The sequence below is a fragment of the Rhineura floridana genome, chromosome 3 (genome assembly GCF_030035675.1).
Source record: "Rhineura floridana isolate rRhiFlo1 chromosome 3, rRhiFlo1.hap2, whole genome shotgun sequence".
In the NCBI taxonomy this organism is placed as follows: domain Eukaryota; kingdom Metazoa; phylum Chordata; class Lepidosauria; order Squamata; family Rhineuridae; genus Rhineura; species Rhineura floridana.
This window is the reverse complement of record NC_084482.1, coordinates 75381141-75407127: the sequence shown is the minus strand read 5'-3', so window position 1 is coordinate 75407127 and position 25987 is coordinate 75381141. Positions and strand designations below refer to the sequence as shown.

General features: G+C 43.7%; 1 protein-coding gene across 1 annotated transcript in view; it reads right to left on the bottom strand.

The window, feature by feature from the left end:
• Nucleotides 1-2278: 2278 nt before the first annotated feature.
• Nucleotides 2279-25987, bottom strand: part of LOC133380086 (cAMP-dependent protein kinase catalytic subunit alpha-like) — a 65728-nt gene continuing 42019 nt past the window's right edge. Inside the window, 9 exon segments of the mRNA XM_061616638.1 lie at nt 2279-4356; nt 6509-6673; nt 9628-9750; nt 9911-10006; nt 10539-10665; nt 13946-14028; nt 15167-15265; nt 15361-15489; nt 17436-17497. Of these exon segments, the coding sequence (XP_061472622.1) occupies nt 4231-4356; nt 6509-6673; nt 9628-9750; nt 9911-10006; nt 10539-10665; nt 13946-14028; nt 15167-15265; nt 15361-15489; nt 17436-17497 (1010 nt within the window). The 3' untranslated portion in view covers nt 2279-4230.

Here is a 25987-nt window from a genome sequence, read left to right as displayed (position 1 = left end):
TGTGACACCAAGTTCAAGATTCCAGTATTTGTTAGCAAGCAAATACAAGGTTCCCAGACATCCTGAATACAAAGGGTGTGCCAAATGTAACATTCTGCTTAAATATGCAGTTTTTCAAACATATATGCACATCCACATAAGGTTTGTGTGTAAAGCATCTAAATTTTATGTAAAAAGTTTCTTATGCAACTCAAATGGTCTGCAGACCTCCCACAACCGTCACAATTTATTTTAATCCAACTCAAAGATAGCTAACTGTTAATACACTGAAATTGGGGTACGATTCCTTGCCTAGTGTAGCAGATCCTGACTTATAGGACAAGATGAGTTAAGAAGCCAATGTCTGCAAAATTTAAGTTTTTTCCTGGGTTTTAAACATTCCTAGTGTGTATTTTGCACAACTTTGTGTAGCAGTCAGTAGTTGTATGTGGACCGCTCTGACAAGTTGCAGGAACTATAGGCAGGCTCGTTGGCCTACAATTTAAACTCCACTATATCTGCTTTCATTGGTAGCTTGAGGACTTTGAGAACCGCTGTTAATTCTATTAATTTCTGAGCAAGACTTTGCTTATGGCCAGATGTGGCTTCTATAGACTTCCTTATTGACTTGCCAGAACTCAATGAACCCCCTTTCCCTCTTCATGAAGGGAATGAAGTGCTTGAACAATGGGGGCCAGATAGGGTATCAGAAAGCAACCTGGGCAGGAGACAGGTAGATTTAAGAGACGAAAGTGGCTTGAGAGCATTTCAATTCCCATGTGTACACAAATGTTTGTCCCACTGCCACCTCTGGTCAAAAAGATTTTGCAGGTTTTGAAAACAATACCAGCCTGCCACACTTATTAACCAGAGATGAAAGTGGAATTATTCTTTCAAATGGTCACCAGCATTGGGGGAGGGGGGAAAACAAACAATTGTCTCCTGTTTTAGATTAGAAAAATAAAGTAACCATGAAGGATTTCATAGCTGCTCTCATCTCCAAGTTGTCTTACTTTTATATGAACTGGATAAGCTGCCAGCACACACACACTTCCAACTCAAGTTATATTCCTTCAGTGTTGAGTCCCTAATGCTGGTTATTCACAGAATTCCCATTCCCTTTTAGAAAAGTTCACCCTAATTTTCCAGTGCACTTCATTCTATCACTTCACTTGGGCACTGACATCCCCCTAAAGCCAACTGTAGTACAACTAGAACTGTTAATGTTGTAAGAAAGAAGTCTGTAGGTACATGACAAAGTGCTCTAGTACCCTAGCTAGCTATTGCCACACAAAACAAGTTAGCCTTTAACGCGCCACAGGTCTTGGTTGACTTAACGTTTTCAAGCCATGCTTGAAAAGATGTACCTAGAAAAAGCAAAATTTAGATTAAGAATGATATTGTAGCCAACTATACTTGCTATATACCTTGCTGGCAAGCATGGTCTTTCAACTATGACCAGAAACCCAAGACTCCCAAAAGCAAAATGCAGATGAGTCTACTCTCATAGACTGCCCATGTTGCTAATGGCTGATCTCTTAGGGGAACCTGAACATCCTTGTGTCTTGAAAGTGGTTTCTGTTTTGTCTGCCCAACCCTCAGTGGCCCCGAGTGGGTGGTTTTTGCACTTGGAGACTTTGCATAACACTATAGCATGTTATGTAACTAGACAGATAACATTTCATACACAGACAAATAGTGTGTTCTTTTGTAATAAGCAGGGTAGGAGCTTTAATGTGCTATGGCACATTAAAAATATTAACACCCAAGTCTAGGAAATCTGGCAGTTTTGGAGTGTTAATGTAAACCTTAGGTAACAGATACATGATTCCATTTCCATGGTCATTTGGAAATCTTAACTTTCCATCTTTAAAATGCTAGAAAACTCCCTACCAAAAATAGCCTCAAAATATCACTTACATTATATTGCACGATTGACTGGTAGGTTAAAACTAGTTAACAAGTTTTCTTGGCTGACATGCCTAAAGTTGATCAGGACAGACAACTCCCCAATCCACACACTTTCACATATGTCAGCCAATTTACAAACCATAGGTAAAAAAATCCCACTGTGTCAATGGTTAATGCATCTCTATTATGCAAGTACATATACCGCCCTCTAGGAAGTTATATTCCAGAATTTGCCATCCAGTGTCATTTAGCACCTGCCATTTTGAAACTACTGTCTCCTATATTGATGTTCAAACTCCTTGTCTATTTCACCACAGCCCAATGCTTTTTCTTATCCTCGCCACCACCCTAATTCATCTTATGCCATGTTTCAGAAATAGAATGTCAATTGTGTGGGGTTTTTTTAAACAAAACTTTATTGGTAATAGTTTCAAATATGTTTACAACAAAGCACACTGTTAAAGAGGAAGTAAGGTTTGCTTTTTTCTCAGTGAAACAAGTTTTGTTGGATTACATAGAAGTGTGTTTTTTCCAAGGCAGGGGGCTGGTGGGTATTTAACTCCCCCCTCTCCCCAACCCAACACAGAAGAGGCTGGTGAACTTTTGGTGGGATGAGGATGATGAGGAGTTGGAGGGCAAGCAAAGCTTGTCTGCTCCTGCCAGCGCTTCCATGTGTGTTATATAATTCATCTATCATTCTAAAGATGACTGCTCTGCTCCCCGGCCATGGAAAGAGAACAAAAGAAACTAAACTGGTGTGTACAGAAAGAGTGTGTTTGGAGTGGGGTAGGTGAAGACAGAACACAAGGAGGCATTGCATTGGAAAGGGGAGGGGAGGAAACAGAACAGATTAAATGGAGAAACAGGCTGCCCTTCCCCCAACATCCTTTGAGTCACAGATCCCCATTCATCCATGGAAAAAAGACTTTAAAACAGATGCCATCTCTCATCCCCAATCAGCACCGCATTGGCTTGCCCAAGTAGATGGGTCTTCCCAACACTTTTGCTTCTAAACCACACATTGCTTTACACCAGGCCTTACACCTTCCACTCACTCTATTATCATCTTAGCATAAAAACAAAGCAAGTGGCTGGAGCCCTTAAGGACTGGAATAATGGAGTTTCCACCAACAGACTGGAAAGATCTTTGTATTACAAAAACAGATGCTGGAGGTTTTTGAGCTGGGCAGCATAGGATCCTATGCAGCCAAGGTATTTCACCTGCAACTCTCACGCTCTATGTGGACTTTGCCCCATCCTGATTGCTTACCAAACGGGAGAAGCCTCTTTGAACTAGCTAGATCCTATCTGGTGTTTCACAGGGTGGTCTAGATCCTGTTTGTTTCTCGTTCATTCAGGCAGATGCCTGAAGCAGTGAAGCCAATGTTGAGGCATTTGGATTTGGGGCGGGGGGACAAGACTAGGGGAGAGAGAAGGGGTGCATGCACATTTAAGAAAGACAATTTCCTTCTCTAAGTATGCTTTCTCCCTTGGCAACCAGCCACTGTTCTCCTCCTACAGGTGTGAAGACTATTGCCCCCTGCTATCTCAAAAATAGGAGGCAAAGCTTGGAAATAAAGTGTCTTTCTATCCAAAAGAACAAATTCTTCATGCTAAAAGAGCTGTTTTTACAGAGTTAAAATTCTTGCTGAATTCAACTGTGCTGGAAACAGAGCATATAAAAAAGGACTGCCCTGCTTAGACTGTTAAAACCCTTTTTTTTAAGTCAGCCAACTTTTTCTTTAAACTTTTTTTTTCTTAATAAAAAGAGCCTGGAAGGGGGAAAAGATCTGATAAAAGGACAAAGGTTGTCTCACAGGGGGAGGTGAGAAGGTTGGGCCCTCAACCGATTCAGTGCTGGTCTAAACACCAAAGTGCTGTGTAGATGTGGTTAAGTAACACCCCTCCCCCCTTTCCAGAAATTCTTGCAATGCCCCATGAACCAAACCTTTTATAGGTGGTGATGAATGGCAAAATATCCTCTTTCCCCTAAAAAAATATTAAAATAAAGCCACCAGTAAACCAGGGACTGTCCGATGAGGGTTTGTGTATGGGTTGGAGTCAATGTGAGGAGGAAGGGAATTTGTTTAAAACCCGCCTAGAGTGCTGGGAGCCACCTTGCAGCTTGCAGTGGGAGGCGGATGGATGGCACTCGGACTACTGCCGTTTCCACAGCTTCAAAATGAACCCTTTTCTCTCTTCTGCCCAAATAGATCCAGGTGAACCCCAACACTCTCCCACCTCCCAAAATTAACATATAGGCAAGGAACTCTGGCCCTTGGGGCTGATCAAATCCAGCCTTTCCGTTTCCTGGGCGCACAAAGCAAGGGGAGGATGGCCCTAAAATTCTGCAAACTCCTTGCCGCACTTCTCACTGATGGACACCCGGATCTCCTCTTCCTCATAGTCATCAAAGTTACTTGTGTCGCCGGGGCCTTTGCACTTTGGTATAAAGGGGGCTTCCACCTATAGAGAGGAGGGAACAAAGTGAAGGGTTATTATGAGTTTCTCCATGGGTTTATGAGAGACACATTATACCATTAACTGTGAAAGTGGGTTCTCTATGTGGCTATTATTTATTTGTTTTATTGTATATTTATTACATTTATACCCTGCCTTTCTTTCATGATAGACACCCAAGGCGGCTTACATATGGTCCCCAGGCGGTCTCCCATCCAGGCACTGACCAGACCTGACCCTGCTTAGCTTCAGCAGGCTGCTGGCCTCATGTGCCTTCAGACCATAGCCTGGGTTTAAGCACCTTCTCAAATTAAAATAGGTGGGCCAGAGGGACAGGGATCTTGATCGCAAGCTTGTCATTTGGGGAACCTCACGTCAGGGTGTGTGTGATGGCAAATGTAGCCCTCCAGGTCTCTCTCTGGCCCTTGAGACCCTCCCATGCCCCACTCCTCACTCCTCTTGAGTGCTTCTGCCTGCCTGGAATATGTCCTTGAACTGCAGCAATACCTCTTGCTTGCCTGGAGGGGGGTGGGGGCAAGGTGCATGTGAGTATGGCACAAGTACATGTAGAAACTAGCCTGCAAAAGATAGAATTCACATCCATTACTTTACCCACTTTTGCCTCTGACCCCACCCACTACTGGCATGTGGCCCTTGAAAGGCTGCCTGGAAGGAAATGTCACCCTTGGGCTGAAAAAGCTTCCCCATCCTTGATGTAATGGATACAGCTCAGCCTATCCCATTGGCAATGAGAGCGACCCCAACAGACTGAGCCCGTTAAAGGGCAAGCTAGACATCCATATGTTTGTTAAACGTGAGTTTGCCCATTTACCTCTCAAGTGGGGCTGAGATCTACTTTATGAGTATGAAAAATTGATAGTGAGTAGGCAGGAGCATAGGACAAAACTCACATCTCCACTCCTTTACCTTGCCACACTTGGGTACTTTAAACTCTTATCCCAGCTCACTGTCAGTTCTGGGACTGGGTTGGGGGAGGGGAGAAATGGCTTAAAGGCTAATAGCAGAAAGAAAAGTGGTTTCGCTCCCTTCCCCTGTATGCTCATTTTGTTATAAAATGTGGCTCTCCCTCCCATCTGCACTTATAGGCAAATGGACATGCACAGGTTTAACCAACATGCACATCTTCTTCAGCCCTAAATCAGGCCTAGCCAAAAATGGGAGCAGTCCCTACATTCCACAGCCCCCGCAGCTCAGCTGCCTCCTCCCAAGGCAGAGATGTATTTAACTGGGCATGGGTTTCTTCCGGTTTAGGGAGGAACAAAACCAGAATCTTCAGGCCCAGCACATTTGCAAATCAGCCAATCCAGGTGGGCAGTAGAACTAGAGTGAAAAGATACAGTCCATTACATAGTCCTATCCTGCATTCCTTCACCTTTATCCTATTTCATGCAAAGGGGTTTCTGATTCCTCATGTTCTATTTGCAATTACTTTCATATGGGCTATTAGCAGGACTTGCACCAAGGAGGGGGAGCATGCAGTCCTGCAAGATTTGGTTGGATTCCTAATCCCATCAGCCCCAGCCAGCACAGCCAAAGGGTCAGGGACGATAACAATTGGTGTCCAACACCGTCTGGAAGGCCACAGGCTCCTACCCCTGCTTAGACTATGGAATGCAACATTAAGTCCGAAGAAGCTTTAGAGTTCTGACGCCATTGGTAAATGCAGATGTGTGACTGAAATTTTCAGTCAAATTCATGAAGAACAGGTCTAACAGATGCTATTAGACATGGTAACTTCCCACACAGATGCCGCAGTGGATTTTATTAGATCTTGGGATCTTCCCGCAAAGAAATTACCATCTCAATATCTCCTCTGAGATCATGTTTCATTAATACAGAGTCTGCCGTTGCAGCAAAGCCTAAGGGTTTTCCCCAACACAGAGATATTTGTGTAGGGGGGGAAAAGCGTCTTGTGAAGCACGATGCAAGCGTTTGTGAAGCTCTGAACTATATGGTCCAAGAAGGTGATGCATGCGTGTGTTTGACCAGGTATGCGTAGCAGCACTAAACCCAACAACAGGCAGTTGGCATTACTTCTCTGGCAGTGTCATAGTGTAAATTTGCTTTAGGAGTAAAGCTGTGAGCTGTGACAAAAGCCATCACCGTCTTCTGACTGTACTCTGCTACTGCTCCTTACCTTCCGTTGGTAGATGGCAATCCAATCCGTGGTAGCAAACCACTTGTGATTCTTGATGTCATTTACTCCATTTTTGAGGTTGCCAAAGCGTTTGGTGAGGTCTACCTGGAGTAAGTTGCGCAACAGGTCCTTCAGGTCTGAGCTGAAGTGAGATGGGAAGCGAACCTGGTACAATGAGGCAGATGTCAATAATAGGTTAATCTTTCTGCCTTCCAGGAGAAATCTGCCAGCCACAGGAAGAGGGCAGGAAGTGAGGTTCATTATGTTCTATAGCCAAAAACACCAATTTACTGTATGTCTGCAATTGCAACATTTACCACAAAACTGGGATCCCAGGGTGGTTGCACTCATGTTCTGCTTGTGGGCTTCCCTTAGTCACCTTGGTTGGTGACTGTGAGAACAGGATGCTAGATGGGCCTTTGGTCTGATCCAATGGGGCTCTTTTTAAGTTCGTAAATGTTATCTTGCACATTCCCACAAACCCTAGATTTCATTCTTACAAGAGCTTCTAACTCTGAGACAGAAAGCTGCAGATTTTTTTTTTAAACTGAACACTCAACGCAAAGAGGATTTTTAGTGGCCAAGGGAATACTTACCTATCTTTTTTTAAAACTGATTTTTAACTCCCACATTTTTTAAAAAAACAATCTGGGTGGTCTGGCACAGGAGCTGCTGAAAGAGAGGAATTCACATGCACACACAGATGTGCACCCGAGGCAGTTTCCCATAACTGCTTTTTAAAAATTGAGAAGAATTTAAGAAGCAGTTTGGCAAAAGACGCTGACAGTAGGGAAATTTTTTAAAAACTAATACAAGTGCTCTTTGTGCTTACTTCTGGGCATTGCATCTCATCTAAATGAAACTCAGTGTGGCAAGTGAGTTTAAACAGCTTAGATCAGGAGTCCTAGGAGCAAGGACCTGCAGAAAAAGACACTGGCAAAGCTACTATATGTACTTACTGCAAACCTAAATCTTGTTCTACAGTTATAGATCTTCATAAACAGAATGTTATCAGGCTACTGAAATTCAAAGGGATGGGTTTCACAAATTAAAAACTAGCTTAGAAGTGTGATGTTAGGCCATGAGCAGGTCTACACTACAGTTTTAAAGAGGCTTAACTGTCATGGCTTCCATGCAAGGTGCATTAGGGATTGTGATTCTGTGAAGCAATGAGGATCCCCAAACAAAAATTTTATGGTTCCTTGGCAGGGTGCTGAAAACTGACAGTTTGAAAAAAAAATGGATTTAAATTTGAAGTACAGACATGCCCTATATTTATGTACACTTAGTGTACTAGTTTAAACTTAAGTTGGGAATTTTATACACAAGCTTAATTCAGCAAGATCAAATAGGATCTTTAGAATCACAGAGTTTGGCCTGGCCTCTTTAATATTATAAAAACAGCTACTTATAACCAGATTCCATTTCTCTTTTAAGCAGGGCACATAATCTTGATTTACCAGAAGATTCAATCCCTCCCAATGGCTAATCACCATTCACTCTGTTGAGACCTGTGCTGGATTGCCATCACAACCAACCACTTTGAACGTTAGTCATTATTTTCACTATGTTGTTTATTTGTCAGCTCATTTAGTCGAGCTGTCCTGATGCAACAACCTAGCACAACAAACTTCTGGCAGCTTTTAAATTAATTCGGCCAGTTAGGAGTAATGCTACATGCCCAACTGTGATGCTAGCTACTCTAAAAAATATATTACAGCATTCTTAACAAGGACAAATCCTTTTCTGAAGGACATTGCAAGGACCCATAACACACTGCACAAATTTCAGATCAAAAGTAAAACATAGCAGTGGTCAGTGTCAAAGAAAAACAGAAGATTCACAATACATGTTTATTCATCAACAAGGAATCAACTCAATAGAAATTCTTAACAGCTATTGAGAAAGACTGCTGCTCCTGGCCTAATATCCTGATTCAAACTGTAACTAGTGCTGATGGTTTTAGAGGTAACCCAGTTATAAATCAAAGTCTACAAGTAAGGCCCTGTGAAAATTCATAGGGTAAATGGCTGGGGGGAGGAAGGGAGGAAAAAAGGGCTGGACGCAAAGAGGGTTGGACTCAAAGAGGGTATGCATACTCTAGAGGAGCATAGCAAGTCCCAGCCTCACCCATCTGAAAGCTAGCACCCACATGCTGATCTCAGTTGTCAAAATATTATTTCTTGAAAGCATGAGGGCAGCCTGCACTTGCAGCCACTGATCCCCAGTAGTTTTATTTAGGTTGTCTGGGGATGTGGGAATATGTTCTGACTTCCCCCATTTCTCTGCAAAGGTTGGAGGGGGCCCCTCTCCTATGCTGCTCCACTACACCTCACCCCTTTAGGCCATGTTACACATTTTGAGACCAATATTCTGAAAACTCACAGCCTGGCAGTTACAGTGAGCATGAGCTGCATGCCTGTTCCTTTTCCTGGTTTTGCCCTGTTTAACTTAGAACCTTCAGCATCCATCTCTGCTTTGTGCTTTCCTGTTCATTTTTGTGCTGTTTGGCCTAACGCTATTCTAGGAGTCTCACCTGCAAGAAGCACCAAGTATTACAGATACTGGCCCAGTATTCCTACTACTCCATGATGGAATTCTAGACTCAGAAAGTCCATATTCCACTTAGCCCGTAGAGTTTTTCAACTATTTTCTTTTTCACACCAAGGACTAGAGTCTTACATTTATTTAAAGCATATGAAACTTGAGACTCAGTATTCTGATGAAACCAACAGATTTGCCCATTCCTCAAAACAAAACCAGACTGTGCATATAATTGCAGCTGTACAGATTTCCAGATGTTTTGTTCCTATAGTGAAAGCTGTGAGTAGCACCAAAAGATAAATGGAAAATTTGCCAAGAGAATACTGAGAGGTTTTCCATTCATAGCCTGCTGTGTTACACCCAATCCAGCATTTAATTGGCAAGTAAAGAGCATATACAAGCTTCACCAAACATTAGAAATATATGCACTCTGCAACAACAGATATTTGGCAACTTCCAATGTGCTCTCCAGACAAGAACTGTGTTTTTCTCCATGCACAAGATGGTCATCATGTTGTAATACATAGATGTAATATCCTGTACCTAACCTGCAAGCTTCTACACTGAAATATTACCTTCCCAGAGACAATCTTCTCATATATCTGAATGGGCTGGTCTGCAAAAAAGGGGGGATAGCCGGCTGCCATCTCGTAGATGAGGACACCCAGGGCCCACCAGTCCACAGCTTTGTTATAACCCTGCAAAAGGAAAGCAGGCTCAGATCACATATATCAAGGATGACTGGCACTTAATTGTAGAGTATAGCGGTTGAGGGTTCTGCAGATACAAAGATGGACACAGTCCTCTTCCATGGCTGATCAAGGCACAGAATATTGTTTCTGGGTACAGATGTGTTACCTTGCTCAGAATAATTTCAGGAGCCAGATATTCTGGAGTCCCACAAAGGGTCCATGTTCGGCCTTTTACTCGTTTGGCAAAGCCAAAATCTGTCACCTGGAGATAAGAGAAAAATAACTAAGCTGAGTTTACCACACAAATAGGATCAGCAGTACAAAGGAAGTGATGGAGGCTTCCACTAAACCTAAGCCCAGTATGGGGAGAGGCGATGCTTAGGATGGGAAATCTACAAGAGAAAAGATTTTGTTTCTAGAAGGAAATGCCTCTTTCTAAACAGCAACTGCCAATAACTAAATATTTTCTAACAGTCATTTTTTCCAGGAATAGGAAAAGTGCAACCATTTTGTGGTTTGGAGCACATTTGGTTAAGCAGGCACAATATTTAGAAAATAAAATTGGAGTGCTGTGTTTCCTTTTAATTAAAGCATGCATTACAGAAAGATGCCCTCCCAATTGTTTTGGCAATTTTATCATTTTATAATAAGTTTATTATGCTTGTCAAACACTTTTAAAATGTTAAGTGTTTCAGATGTTCAGATGAACCTGTATTCCTAGACATACTGACAAGGACAGGAATTCCTACAACTTGGCCAGCATGATCCCATGAAATGGATGGAAGCAGCATTACCTCAATGTAGCCCTGCTGGTCGATGAGGAGATTCTCGGGCTTCAAGTCTCGATAGATGAGATCTAGTGAGTGCAGGTACTCAAAAGTCAGCACAATTTGAGCGGCATAAAACCGGGCATGAGGTTCACTGCCAAAAAAAAAAGGGAAAGAGCATTTTCATAAGCTATTTTCAATGTATGTTAGCTAGGTCTTCTCCACCCCTGGTTTATGGGGAGAAGTGGAGGTGAACCTATGGCCACACACGATTAGACTCCAAATCCCATCAGCCAGAAGAGTCAACCATCAGGGATGATAGGAGTTGTAGTCTAACAACACTTGGAGGGCTGCAGGTACCACCCCTGCCATAAACCATTATCATAGGACCTGATCTGTCTTCCCATCATGATCAACAGGACCTTGAGTCTTCAACTTAAACTTACCTCACACATTTCACCCTCTCTGACGATGTGCACTCTGGCACAGGAGAGCCTCCCACCCAAGCTGCTCCCATAGGGATGCACACTATACCCACAGACATGGCACCTGCCCAGTGGGGATCCAGCCAGGTCGGCACACCTGTAATGCCTAGCCAGATGCCCTGACAGAGACAAAAAGATTAGCTGAGTAATCCATCCTGACGTTCTGGTAAGGTGACCAAAGAGAGAGAGAGAGAAGGTATGCCCAGAAGTTCTAGGTACTGCTCAAGGCAGCCTGGTGCAGAGACTTTACTGCCATTCCTTGGCACCATTTCTCCACTGCTGAAATGGAACCTCCCCTCGCTCAAGTAATGATCTGCAAAGGGGGCATTCACAGTGCTGCAGTGTGGGTGAGGTGGAATGACAAGAGCTTGGAACGTACATGTCTTATAGTTCAGGGGCTACCCAACTCTTTTGGGTTTATGGGCACATAGGGAAATCTAAGGAACTGTTGTGGGCACCACAAAATACCCATTTCACAGAAGTGGTGGTGATGTTAACCCTCCCCCAATATGCAAAACACACAGAGCCTAAAACAAGTAAGACAAGAGAGCACACAACTCTCCCAGCCCCAAAAAACCTCAAACAAGAAAAAGCCACTTCTCAATTAAAAAAAAAGTTTAAAATTGGAAAGGGAGGGCCTTGGCAGGTGCTAACGGCAGTGTGCAAAAGGCACAGTGGTATCCATGGATGTCACGCTAGAGACACCCAGCTCTGATCTGCACCTTTTCTATCATGGAGTGTGTTAGACAGGTCAACACAAAACAAGCAAAATACCAACACAAGACAAGGACACTTGTAGGCAGAGTGTGGAGACTAAAGCTTTTCCTTTTTTTCTTTTTCAGGTGGTTGAGGATATCATGTGAAGGTACAAGTTTGATCCAACTGCTGTCTCAGATTTGATGGCTGTGTGGTCATTTGCATACTCCAAGCTTTCGGCCACTAGTTTTTCTCCCTCTCTCATAATACTAGAAGCTGGGATCATTCAAAGAAGCTAAACAGTGGATGATTCAGGACAGACAAAAGGAATTATTTCTTCATGCAGTGCATAGTTAACCTATGAAGTTTGCCACAAGATGACCACCAACTTGGAGGGCTCCAAAAGAGGATTAGACAAATTCATGAAGGATTAAGGCTTTCAATGGTTACTAGTTATGATGGCTATATGCTACCTCCAGGATCAGAGACTGGATGCCTTTGAATACCAGTAGCTGGGGAACACAAGCAGGAGAGTGTTTGTGGGATTCTCATAGGGGGTTGGCTACTATGGGAACAGAATACTGAACTATAGTGGCCTTTGGTCTGATCCAGAAAGCTTATTCTTATATAATTACTCTAACTACCAAGGGGATGGATTATATATGTGGTCTAGCACAAACTCTACAACCCTATGCATATGTACCTGGAAGCAAGTCCCATTACTGAGACTTACTGCCAAGGAAAATGTATTTAGGATTAAGATCCAATTTTTATGCCCAAAGTCTATAATTGAAATAAGCTAGCATGAATTTATTTGTTCACACTTTATTCTGATTGAGAGGTAATCGTCTGACATTGTATTGTCAAGGACTGCTATAGTGGAGGGAAAGTAGAAAGCTGCTCATGGGACATAGGTAGACTACCATTGTTTTATACAGACATTGTGTTCATGGTTTTGGATTACAGCCACAAAGGCTATATAAACAAGTATATTTCATCAAAAGTAAGCTTCTAAAAATGGCTCTGCCCTTCAAGGCAATAGGTAGCTTAATGGCTTTATATCCTTTCCTTGTAGCTGAGGTTAACTAAAGTTTCCAGAAACCCTGATTTAGAGCCACATCTAATAGACAAGTTTTGGGAATAGCATAACTACCTTGTTACATAGTCCATACATGCTCCCTATAGCACTTTCAGTATTTACTTACAGCACAATCCTCACCATGTCTGCTCAGAAGTAACTCCTACCGAATTCAATGGGGCTTACTTCCTGATAAGTGGGGTTGCAGCCTTACTTGCTATATTTATATAAAACCATCCAATAACATTGTTCTCTTGGTGCCTCAAACATAAACATGAGGAAATATTGTTGGCCTTATGAAGGATTCCCTGTATTTATAGGATCCACTTGTATACTTACAAAAGGCTGCACAACTGCCAGAAAGTTTTGCTGTTATGTGCCTTCAAGTCGATTACGACTTATGGCGACCCTATGAATCAGCGACCTCGTTCCCCCCATCAAACTTCTTATATTCTTGGGCTAAATGCATGCAGAATCTCTCCTTATTCTGATACTCTCCAATCTAAACTGAAGACACCAGCCTCAGTCAACAATCCCTTGATGAAAAGCACTCCAGTCACAAAGGCGTGTCACCCCTGGCCATCCGCCTCTTAAGTGTTAATGAGAAGCATCAGGAGCTCACTGTCATTGTCACTACACTCTGAAAGCAGTGATCTGTTCCTGATATTCATCACCTTCACATCCAGGAGGACGGACATTAATGTCAAAGCAAATGCAGCTTCTATCATTAGACTTAACTCTAAACTGCACACTCTATACCAGAAGTTAGGGCATGCTGGAATTTATTATTAATTGCCTTCTACACAATTGTCTCAAGGCAATGTACAATAAAAACAGCAGCAGCAGCAAAAAAAAAAAAAGCACAAAAACACAGCATATATATTCGAAAACAATACGAAACTGACACCCATAACAGAGGCCCATTCATCTAGCTGGGAAAGCCTGTCTGAACAAAAATGTCTTCAGTTGTTTCCAGAAAGTGCAGATAGTGGATGCCTGTCATATCTCGACAGGAATGCTATTCTACTCCTCCACTCAACCTTAAGTGCAGAACTAGAGAAACTGTAAATCTCTTCTTTCCTCCTGTTGTACCCCAGGATGTCTAACACTCAGCTCATCTGCTAGCAGAATGAGAGCATCATCCTAACTTAACAGTGACAAGGGAACACACTCACCTGAACCTGCCAATCCGTCGTAGGTGGGAGAACATCTCGCCACCTGGGATGTATTCCATCACCATGTACAGATTTGTGTTATCCTGTAATCAAGTGCAGAAACAACTAAGAGTCCTGGCAAGCACTGCTTTGCACCCACCTCCATCCCTACAAGTCCAGGGCCATAACTCTCTAGTTTACAAAATGCTTATACTGCCTTTCTAAAGTAATGCTCAAGCCTGCATAAATACACACACATCTACCGGTCCACTCTAGGAGAGAAACTGGGCTGGGGGAAAGGAATGACCCAGAATTCACATTTGTGCAAATTTCCTTTAAAAAAAAAACTGTCCTTACAGTTGCAAAGAAAAAGCCGACAAAATATTTATACAGTGCCTACAGACCAGGAGGTGGCTAAAGAACAGACTCCAGTGTTCCAGGCTTCAGAACTTCGGTCCTCTCCCATGACTACAGTTCCTTAACTGCCCACCAATCCCAGTCTTCATGTTTGTTCCCTAGTCTATGGCTTTCTACCACCATTGCCTTGCCCCTACCTCAATAGACCCTAGTTCTTAAAAACCTGAATGCTCATAGCTAAGTTCCTTGTCCTCTAGTCCTCATTCATTTGCACACTAAGATTTTCAGATTGCTTGCTAGATGCAAAACCGTTTTTACAGTAGAGTGTGTCTTGTTTTTTGTTCTGTGATCTGTACAAGATCTCCTCCTGCCATGAGAAGGATATTTTCACCTTTACAAGAGTACCTCACTTCAAAAGTAGTATTTACTAAGATGGACTCAAACCTCTAGTGCCAGGTCATGGAGAAAAAGGCTATCAATGACTGCTAGTTATGATGACTATAGTACCTACAGTATGGAGTAATGTGCCTCTGAATACCAGTTCTGGGAATCATTAAATAGGAGTGTACTACTGTGCTCATGCCCTGCTTGTGGAGAGGGCTACTGAGCTCATATCCTGCTTGCTGGCTTCCATAAGTATCTGGTTGGCGACTGTAAGCCTCTGATCTGATCAAGCAGACCTCTTATGTTCTAAGACATGTCTAGAGGACCAGAAAGCCAGTAAATGAACAAATGTATGAGAGAGTGTGTGAGTATGTGAGTGAGTGAGTGTGTGTGTGTGTGTGTGTGAGTGAGAGAGAGAGAGAGTGCGTGTGCGTGTGCGTGTGAGAGAGAGAGAGAGAGAGAACGAGAACACGAATGCATGCACGCACAAGCACCACTTACCTTGAAAGAATACTCTAGCCTGACAAGGAATGGGAAGTTCACAGCCTGGAGTATGCGCTTTTCATTGAGGGTGTGCTCAATCTGCTTCAGCTTAACAACCTGCATGACAGGGAGGAAGTCAGCTAGTCAGCGGCACCTCTTTTGTCACACTCAGGCATACATCCATAGAACTCAAGGGCAAACTCAAGACTCACTTTCTGCTTGTCAAGGATCTTCATGGCAAAGTAATTCCCAGTATCCTTGTGCTTCACGAGCATCACCCGCCCAAAAGAGCCTGTACCCAAGGTCTTGAGCCGGTCGAAGTGATCCAGACTGGACGTATTCTGAAAAAGGAGAAAAGAAGCAGAGGAACAAAATGCGCTGAGGAAGACACCAGGCGCTAGCCAGCAGCTTTGGGAGACCCTGAAGCGGCCACGAGGGCTCAAAATGCTAGCCCTACTAGTTTTGCCTGAAATATAAGCCTTCAGGCAGCACCACATCGTCCCATGCCATATTGAAGCAGCAACTGTTCTTGAAGAGGAACATCCCTGTGGAGTGCTAACTCTTCTCCCTGCACCTTGCTGCTGTCACTTAACAGCATTCTTGGAGTTTGGGATACATTCAGATTTCACCACGAGAGGGCACAAAAGGCAAGAGTTTTTAGAGAGAAAGGCGTACAGCCCTCCTGCATGCTGACAGCAAGAGAGTCAAACTCAACCCACAAAGTAAGGATTGTGTAGCCACCCAACTCTCACCACACCGGCTGTAATAAACTAGAAACAACAATGGGTCAAGTCTGAAAGCCTGACCAAAAAAAATCAGTAGTATCTCCAAAAATCACACTTACTGCAAAACCTAGCTAGATGTAACAACACCTTTATGCATGATACCACAGGCAAGGGGCAGCAAATGGGACAAGCCAAAACAGCTACAGCATCGGGGCCAATTTACACAGTTATTTTATTGCCATGAAGCAGTTTATTTTGGCAGTCACCTTGTGAGAGTTATTTGCTGAGAAGCTAAAATATTGGACCTTTAAGTGGAGCAATGAGATATTCAAATAGTGCAGGGAAGAAAATACTTTATTCAGATAGAAAGGAGACGGGGGGAAGGGAGATAGCAGGCCATATTACAGATGGGGAAATGCAAACATCTAGCCGTATATGTGATGGGCTAAGGGCTTTTGATCCTTGCTTGAGTAATTTGGACAGCTCTTGACTATTTGTTCCCTGACACGTAAGCACTGGCAAATCTTGTTGTCAGACCCATCTTCCAAAGTGTCTTAGAAATGTATAAGCAAAAGGTAAACTAATCCAAAGCTGGCTCTCCTATACTCAACCCAATCTGCATTTCCAACTCGGACACCTCGCTCTGCTCCTGTTGTGCACCCCTAGCTACATTCAATCTGCAAAAGATTCCTACAAAAGAGGCAATTACAGAATAACCTAGGGACTGAAACATCTGTCTCAGAGTCCCTATTTCTTTTGTAGGACAACTTAGGATGGCCATCAGGATTATGATTTATGTCTTTGGCCAGAAGTCGTTTTGACAAGATCCTTTCAACGCCTTATTTTAAAGAGTGACACTTGTCAAGTTTAAGGCGGCGGCAGCAGCAGTGGAGAAGCACCATACCCATATGGTCCCATACAGCCAGCACAGGAGATCTGGTGTGGCGTAATGGTTTGAGTGTCAGACTAGCATCTAGAAGACCAGGGTTCAAATCTCCATGCAGCCATGAAGCTCACTGGGTGACCTAGGACCAGTCACAGCCTCTCAGCCTTACCTACCTTACAGAACTGTTGTGAGGATAAAATGGGGAGAACTGTGTACACCACCATGAGCTCCTTAGAGGAAAGGTGGGATATACATGTAATACGTAAATTTAACATCAAGGCACGGGTTTCTATGTAGAAAGCACTCCACAACAACTCATGAGACAAGACAAGCATAAACAAATGGTTGCTCTTGGCTTGTCTCATGGTTTCTTTGCAGGGAAACAGCCATGGGCACAGGTTTGTATTTAATGCTAAGCCAGTACTCTGGTCTGTTTTCCTCCAAGCACAGCAACAGAAGGCAGGGGTACAAGTGCAATTTAAGCAGTGTGCACCAGCACACGCACTCGCTCCTAATAAGCCAAAATTTGTTTAACTCCAGCTTCCCATTACATGTGAACCAGGCCAGTGTCACTTTCAAAACCTGCCTAAGAGCTTAGATCAAGAAACAAGACCCAGGCTGTTGCTCCTAGATAACAAAAGGACAAAATATCAAGGTGGCAAGAGTAGTACCATACCTGCAATGGGTTCTCCCATTTCTTGAGGAATTCTTCTTTGGCTTTGGCAAGAAACTCCTTCACTGTAAGCAAGCAGAGGCAGAGAAACAGCATTAACAAGAAATAATGATGCTTGAAGACCTGAGCTGCTGAACACTCTTTAGGAGTCAAAAAGCCTACACTAGGAAGCAAGGATCCCCTTTAACTCCACCAATTCTCTTTCCTTTGAAGGACAGATTTGATGAACCATCAGGAATGGAGGATGCAGTCCCAGCAGAAAGGGGTAGTCATCACCTTCCAACAAGTATGGTTTGCAAGCAGCTATCATTTCCTGGAGGACAGAGAGAGCAGACACACACAACCACCTTTTGGGGCACAGCCATGAGACTCTAGAGCAGGAATGGCCAACAGCTGGCCTGTGGATGTGTGTACAATCAATATCTATCTGAAAAGTCTGTACTACTGCTAGAGCCCTAAATCCAGTTTGGAGAATGGAGTAGTTCTAGGAATAATGAAACCAGTCACCATGTGCTAAAGATAATGGCTGCTCCACTTTAGGTTTGTCACCAGGTCTGTTGCTTATTTGGGCAGCCATTATGTGCCCAATCTCTGCAAACCATATATAACTTTGGCCCACGTTGGAACCCCAGCCATTTAAGGTGAGCAAGAGCAGGCAATTACTAAACCCTTAAAAGGTGGGACAGGGCCCCTCTCCTATCCACATCCAAGCCACTTATTCACAAGGCTTTTAAGAAGTCACACAGATTTGGAAAAATTGAGGATGAACATCTAAACAGAAGATATTAGGGCCAAAGCCCAGAGGTTAGCATATGTCCCATCACTTGACATGCACACATTTTCCTTAGAGTTTCCTTCTTAGAAGCTGCTCTCCACGCGAGCAGGGGGACGTAAACACAACTAGGAGATTGGGTGTAACAGGCTTTAAGACTGGAAGTTCCGGCATGCACTGGCAGCTTTTTCCCTTCAAAAATAGGTTCTCATGCCAGATCCACAAACGTATTTTTGGAACCTGGAGTCGAAGAGAGCAATTTAGGAGTTGTGGGGCACCTTCCAAGAATGAAATTTTGAGAAGAATCTGGGCATGCACAGGCCCTGCTGGATCTCAGCCAATCTTGTCTGTCAGCAGATGTTAGAAGAGTGGAATCATTCAAGACTCAAGAGATTTTTTAAGATCCCCCAGTCATGGAAAAGCAGCTCCCATATGGTGGGGCAGCGCCTAAAGCAGGGATGGAAACCTGTGGCCCGCCTGATGTTGCTGGACAACAACTCCCATCATCCCCAACCACTGGCTGGGGCTGATTGCAGCTGGAATACAGGTTCCCACCACTGGACTAAAGGACCCCCAAGACCATTCTGAATGCAAACCAACGGATGGCCTGTAGGTAGACACCAGCAGCCTGCCTGGTCACTGCCTACAACACCTTGCTCTACCACGTCCACAAGTCTGAGCCAACCCCTAAAAGCAAGGGGATCCTGGAAAGTAGTCTTGTGCATATCCAAGATTACTTACCTTGTGCCCCAGCACACTCAGTGTATACAAAACAGGCAGACACTTCCTCTGTGCCTTCGCTTGTACACTCTGACATGCAAAATCAAGTCTTTGAAGCTAAGAGTGTTTGATGGTACCAAACATTATTACAAAGACGATGCTAGAAGGTGCACAGAAAATTGACAAAAATTGACAGTCAAATACATGTGGAATATAGTTACATATAATAACATCCAACTAGGCATGACTGCCTTAGATTAGACTATTTCTAATAATCATGGTCACAGAGGAAAGGTAAAGCATAAAAGGCAGATACAGTGTCTGGTAAAGGATATGGAGCTAGGCAGGTATTCCAGAGAGAGAGACAGAATTCCTTAATCCTCCCTAACATTCACCAATATCCTATGAACCTCCATCCATTTTCTTCTGCTCTAATTACACAACAGTGCAATGAAGGATAGAATCCCCCATGCTGTTACCACTTGTGCAGATTCAAACAGAACTGGAGTCCATAATCTAATCAGTTAATTTTAAAAACTGGCTGATTAAAACTGATCAAATAATTATATGCTAATTCTGTGTATTATGCTTAACCTTGTCCCTGTTTTATGTCATGAGATAAACCAGAGTTTATGGGACTCTGGCAAAGAAGCAGTTTCCAAAAATACTCCAGGGCTAGGCTTCAGAAGTTAAGGGCTCTACATCAGACTAGATATATAGAATGCACAGGAATGGGCACCAAACTCCACTTTCCTGCACCACCATCTATGTGACAGAGTTCTGCAGATACCAAAATATCAGGAGATCACTGGCAAATCCTAGAGCACGATACAAAGGCAGTATTGCTTGATTGGCTAGGAAGGGCTGGATACATTCTTAGACTGGTACCACTTGCAGCGTTAGGAGGACGTTCAAACACTTCCCACATCCCCACTTTCTAAAGGGATGCCGCACTTCTGGAATGTCTCCAGAGGAGGGCAACAATGATAGTGAGGTGCCTGGAAACCAAACCCCATGAGGGAAGGTGGAAGGAGTTGGGGAACTGTAGCCCGGAGGAGCTCACATGATAGTCAACCTTAAATATCTGAAGGGCTATTACACAGATGGAGCAAACTGGTTTTCTGTTGTTCCAAAGGACAGCACCTGAACCAACGAGTCCAAATTACAAGAAAAAGGATTTAGACTAAACTTTAGTCGAAACTTTCCAATGGTATGAGCTGTTCAACAGTCTGCTTTTTGAGAGGAGTGGACTACTCTCCCTCATTAGGAATTCTTTGGCTACCTATCAAGGATGCCATAGCACTGGCAGGAGGTTGGGCTACATGACCTTTGAGATCCTTTCCAACGCCTATGATTCTACCCAACAATAACCTTACAAACAAAGTCCTCAGGGCGCCTAAATTAACCCACCACCCACAGCATATCTTTGCTTAAAGGCGGGGGGGAAGCAGAGCAGACCAAACAAGCATTTCTCAACCATGCTTCACTTGCTAGACATTTCACTACCCTCGACAGAAACGTAGCCTGGCAGTCAGTTCCAGGGACCTGGCTTCCAGCCCCCTTCCCCACAGCCCGTTCTGTTCTCCTCAGTGGACCAAGCACAGAGCAGTACGTGGCGCTTAAGGCTGTCTGTATCCACTAGAAAAAGCACCTTTTCCATTCTTCCCTCACATCATGGAGCTGCAATTTCTTCTGGCACGAGATCCAGAAGACAATAAAATGGAGGAGCCCCTGAAATAAAGTTGGCTTGTATTAGCCTCCTCCTTCTCACAGGACAGATACCTGACAAAGGGAATGCCACCAGGTGCAGTCAGAGGATGTTCTCATTGCAGTCCTCCCACCCAACACCTTCACAGCAGTCCTCCCCCATCCTCTTCCTTCATGCTGCAGCACAGAGCTGCTGGCTTCCCCGAGACACGCACACAAGCAGACATGGAGCTGCAGCTCAGCCTGTCTGACCTACTTTCCCTTTGTCTCCTGCTCTATCCATATTACTTACAGAGCACCAGCAGCTTACACCTTCCTGCCCAGATCCCAGCCTCCTCTCCCCTTCTCCAGGAGATTTCTGTGGCAACAAAAGAGAATTCTGGACACTCTTCTCCCCCTGCTAGGGCTACCTCACCAGTATGATTATGCCCCATGCGCCCTCCAAAAAGTCAGGATTCCCCTCTATCCACCTCCAGAACACTAACCTCTTCCCTATGCCATGAGGGACCACAGGCAGTGATGGAGCATCACAGGCCTTGAGGCCAGACTGAGCACTATGATCTAATTCAACTCCCACCTCAGGAGACCTGCTACTCCTGCATCACACCCCAAGAGTCTCCAACTGAAATCTAACCATCAACTCTGGCTTGAGGTCTAGGCCAGGAAGGGATCAATTCTGTATTCTTGATGGCTATTCTGTTCTCCAGACCAAGATCCGGTTCACACACAACACTAAACCATGGTTTTATTTATTTATTTATTATTTTATTTATTTCATTTAATTTATAAACCGCCCGTAGCTATGAGTTAGTTACAAGTTATCCCACAGACAGCCAAATGAGCCATCGTTTGTTTCTCCAAAGTCTGACTCACTTTCTGGCTGGTTTTGCCTCGTTCCTTTGTACCTTGGTGACCATCTGGGGTGGTATAGCCAAACAAATCATGGTTAAGGATGGGTGTTTGGTTTCCCAATAGTTGCAAACCTTAGTTACAACAAACTTAGGGTCATAAACCGACAAACAATGGGTTCAGATCATGGTATGTTCACAGTGAACCAACCATAGTTAAGCTACTGGGAAGGGTTCACCCATAACACTGAGTGATGGTTTAATAAACTCTAGTTTAATAAACCTTGACTTAGCATTGTGTGCAAACTAGTCCAAAGAGAGGTTGAGGGCCTGAGTGTTTATTTTACTGAAAACTTCACATTTGATGTCGCTCCATAACGAAGCTGATGCCACCTAGAGGTAAGGGCTTCCGTGTTATGGTGCACAAAATTCAGACATAGCATTACAACACAAATACATGTTTTACATATCAAATCAGAGAAAGATGCAATACTAAAATAACCAAATATCTATTTGTCTTTTTCTTATAAGTAAACTGTGGCAAGAAAAACCCTGATTAAAATTAGATGGGCCACCAGAGGCAGGATAAAATTTCCTTAGGGCAGCCACTCCCAATCTTGGGTCACCGGATGGTGTTGGACCACATGTCCCATCATCCCTGACCACTGGCTGTCTGGGGATGCTGGGAACTAGAGGATAATAGACTCAAGGTTGGGGAAGGTTGCATTAAGGGCTGATATGATTCTCTAACTAACAGCCACCTCTAGTTTCCTAGTGTACACTGGGATCTTAACTGGACACATCCCCTTGGAACCACACCAAGAGATACCTCCCACAGACTGAGACCTGCTTACTAACTTCAAGATGACTTCCAGCACAATCCATGATGTTGTACAATATAAAAAATGTATTTGTTGTACACTGTACCCTCATCATTCCTCAAGGCTGCACCTGTGGTAGGCAGATCTCACGTCTTCTCAGTTGCCAAGCTGCATTATAAGAGTTGGCGTGGTGTAAAATTGTGAACTGGGCATGCAACCTAACTTAGTTCACAAGGCTGTTGGGAGGAAACACTGTGATAACCCCACACATGTGACCCTGAGTTTCTTGGAAGAACACAACACAAGCATGAAAGCATATGTTATTTGTACCTGGGAAAGTGAGATTCTTCCCCAGACGTCATGTGCATTGCTACAATTGCTGTGAGGAATGTCATTACTTGTGCTTCCTGCTGGCTGTTTGCCACTTAAATATGTAAGGATTGGGCTCTGCAGAAGTTCATCAAGTATAGCAGTAGTTCCCAAACCTTTTCCCTTCCATGGACCACTTGAAAATTCCTGAGGGGCTTGGTGGACCACTTAATGACTTATCTGCCTGTTGTAGCAACTGTAAGTCCATAGAATTCAAATTGTATTACAATAAAATACAATATGAGAAATAAAAGAAGCAATAAAATTACAACTAAAGATCAACATGAACATTTAACGTGATAGATGTGCTGTCTCCCATCTTCAACCACAAATCCACAGACATGCCACAGACTGCCTGAATAAAGCTTGAGGACCAAACTTTGAGAACTTCTGGAGTACAGCATTCTGTCTCCAACAAGGGCCACCCAGATACTCCTCAAAAATTCCTAACCAGGACATGATTTCAACAAGCAAACCCTTTTTGTTTGTCCTCTGCCTCTGGTAAGGAGAGGTGTAGTGTCCCAGCATACCACAGCATACAGCCATTAATAGATTCATACATGGGAGCTAAACCTATTCCATTTTAAAGTCACAGTGGCCATCCAAACATCCTGTGGCATGGAATTCCATAAGGTGACCAAGCATGGCATGAAAACAGTGCTTACTTTCATTTGTCCTGAACTTACTGCCTGTCAAATTATTAGATGACCTCAAGTTCTAATGTTTGAAACTCTCCCCACTCTGCCTCCACACCATTCATAATTTTGTAAGCCACGTAAATATGACCCTAAGCATTTCCTCAAAGGAAGCCCCATCCACCTAAACATTTTAGTCACTCATTCCTTTACTTTCCTGTGATATCCTTTTGGAAACCAGGCCACTAGAAAGACACATGGCTTTCTAAGTGCAGGCATACCAAAGACTCATAATGGCATACCTGCAGTTTCATTTTCAGTCTCTTTCATAGTAATTCCCACTATCAGATTTGCCTTTCCCCACTGCGGCAACACACGGAGCTGACGTCACCCTGCTTCCTTCTATGACCCCAAGGCCTCACTCTCAGTAGCGACAGCTAATTTAGATCCCATCAATGTATGTGCAGAGTTAGGAGATGGGTGTCCTAATGTGGAACATTGTGCACTTCCTCACTCTGAATCTCATTTGCCATTCCGTGGTGCTTCCAAATCACCCAGCTTGAAGAGTGCCTTTGAAGAAATGCTCACGCTATTTGGCGGATGTTTTTTAAGAACCAAGCACTCCCCAACAGTACAACACAAGCATGGGGCTGTTAATCCAACAAACTCTACCTACATTTTCTTCGTCTCCCCCACCAATGGCCCAACATCTTGTGAAATTTTGTTTAGTGGCTTGTATCACCACTTAATAGATTTGCTTTAAATCATTCTTTGGATGCTGGGCAATTCCTGCCTTCTGTGCTGGAACACGCATCTAACAAATATTTTCTAAGCAGGAGACCATAGGAAGATGCCTTACACCAAATTTAGCCCATCTAGTCCAGCATTGTCTACAATACTCGACTAGCAGCAGCTCTCCAGCGTTTCAGATGAGAGAGTGAAAAAAGTGATTAAATTTGGAACCTCCCATACACAAAGCATGTGCTCTGTCACTGAGCTATGGCCCTTCCCACAGGCAGCTGTTCCCTCCCCACTGGATTACAGACACAGCACAAAGAGCTGGTTCTGCAGCCACGGTGCCCAGAGCCTGGTTGGAGGAGGTTGGGGCAGAGCAGACTCAGAGTCTCCCTTCTGAAGCACTCATACTGACCAGGCTTGCAAATGAGAGCAGCATTATTTTAAGATAGGGACAGGGAGCCTGTGGCCCTCCAGGTGTCATCAGACTCCATTTCTCATCAGCCCAAGCCAGCATGGCCAATGGTCAGGAATTATGGGAGCTGTCGTCCAGCAACACCTGGAGGGCCAAAGGTTCCCCATCCCTGCTTTACCACCTCTTTGCTAGACCTGAAAAACTAAGAAATTGCTTAATTTTAGCCCTTTGCCATATCTGGCACCGCTTGCCACTCCTCTGGGTTTATTTAATTCTGCTGCTTAAGCATACAGAGAAAATTATTCCAACTGGGTTCCTGTTCAGTGCTCCAGACAGCCTGAAACACGAAGTCTACAATAATGTTTGGGGCTCACACCTTTTTGCTTTCCAACCTGTTTGAAACATTCCCCACTGTTGTAAAATGCTAAACTGGCTCAGGATCGGGGCTGCCTGCCAGTCCTGAATCCAAGTATTTTATTGTGGTGTGTGTGTGTATATGTGTGTGTGTGTATATGTGTGTGTGTGTGTATATATATATATATGTGTGTATGTGTGTGTGTGTATGGGGTGAAAGTATTTTAGCGTCATGGCATGGATCTCCCAATCTCTCCCTCTGTTTGCCATTCTGAACTGACGCCTTCAACATTTCATGGCTCAACAGCCTGCAACCATAGACTTAATTTGCTAGACTAATGCTGCCTGCCCAACTTCTGATTCAACCCACTTTTTCACTCCCCCAGGGTGGAACTAAGAGCCGCTCACAAAAAACAATGACGAAAACCCAAGACTTGCTGTGAAGAAAACCCAAACATTGCTGTGATTAGCAGCACCAGCAGGACCCCCTGCACCCTCCCCCAAAAGAACCAAAAGGAAGCAGCAGAAAGACAGGAGCTCTTTTCCTTATTTTTGGTGTGCAGTATGAACCTGGTATTCCCCTCTTTAGACAACGATGAGTTACTTTTGTAAATACTTTCTCTCTGTTTGTGTGTCCTCAACATTCTAAACACCTTGCAGGCTCACAATGCTTTTTGTTGTTGTTGCTTTTTTCAATAAAGTGTTTTTCTCTTTCAGTTCACAAACTTCTGTTTCTCTGCATGTCTCCTAGGGATTGCTCCAAGTATGTAGAAATCGCTACTTTATTTTTGGGTGCCCCCTCCTTCTACTTCCAAACTGAGAAGTGCTCAAGTTCCCTATTTGAGGGCATAAGGGTAGGCTCCCATCAAAAGATCTGGAGGGCATAAGGGGGCTTGTGGATCGATGGGTGCCTAGTCCCTACTTTTCAACTCTGCTATGCCCTTTATAGCACCTGGTTGGATAGGATTTTTTTTTATTTTTAAAAAAGGCAGGCCATAAGACAATTCAAGATGCAACATACCATTACCAATCTCCCTTCTGGTTTTTAACCCTTTTTCCCCAATGGGAGGGAGAAAAGACTGTAAAGCATAAAAACTGGGGGTGCAAAAGGGAAAATATAAGAAATGGGGGGAAATGAAGAAAAGTGATTCCCATACAGATAAGCTGGGGTTTAAAATG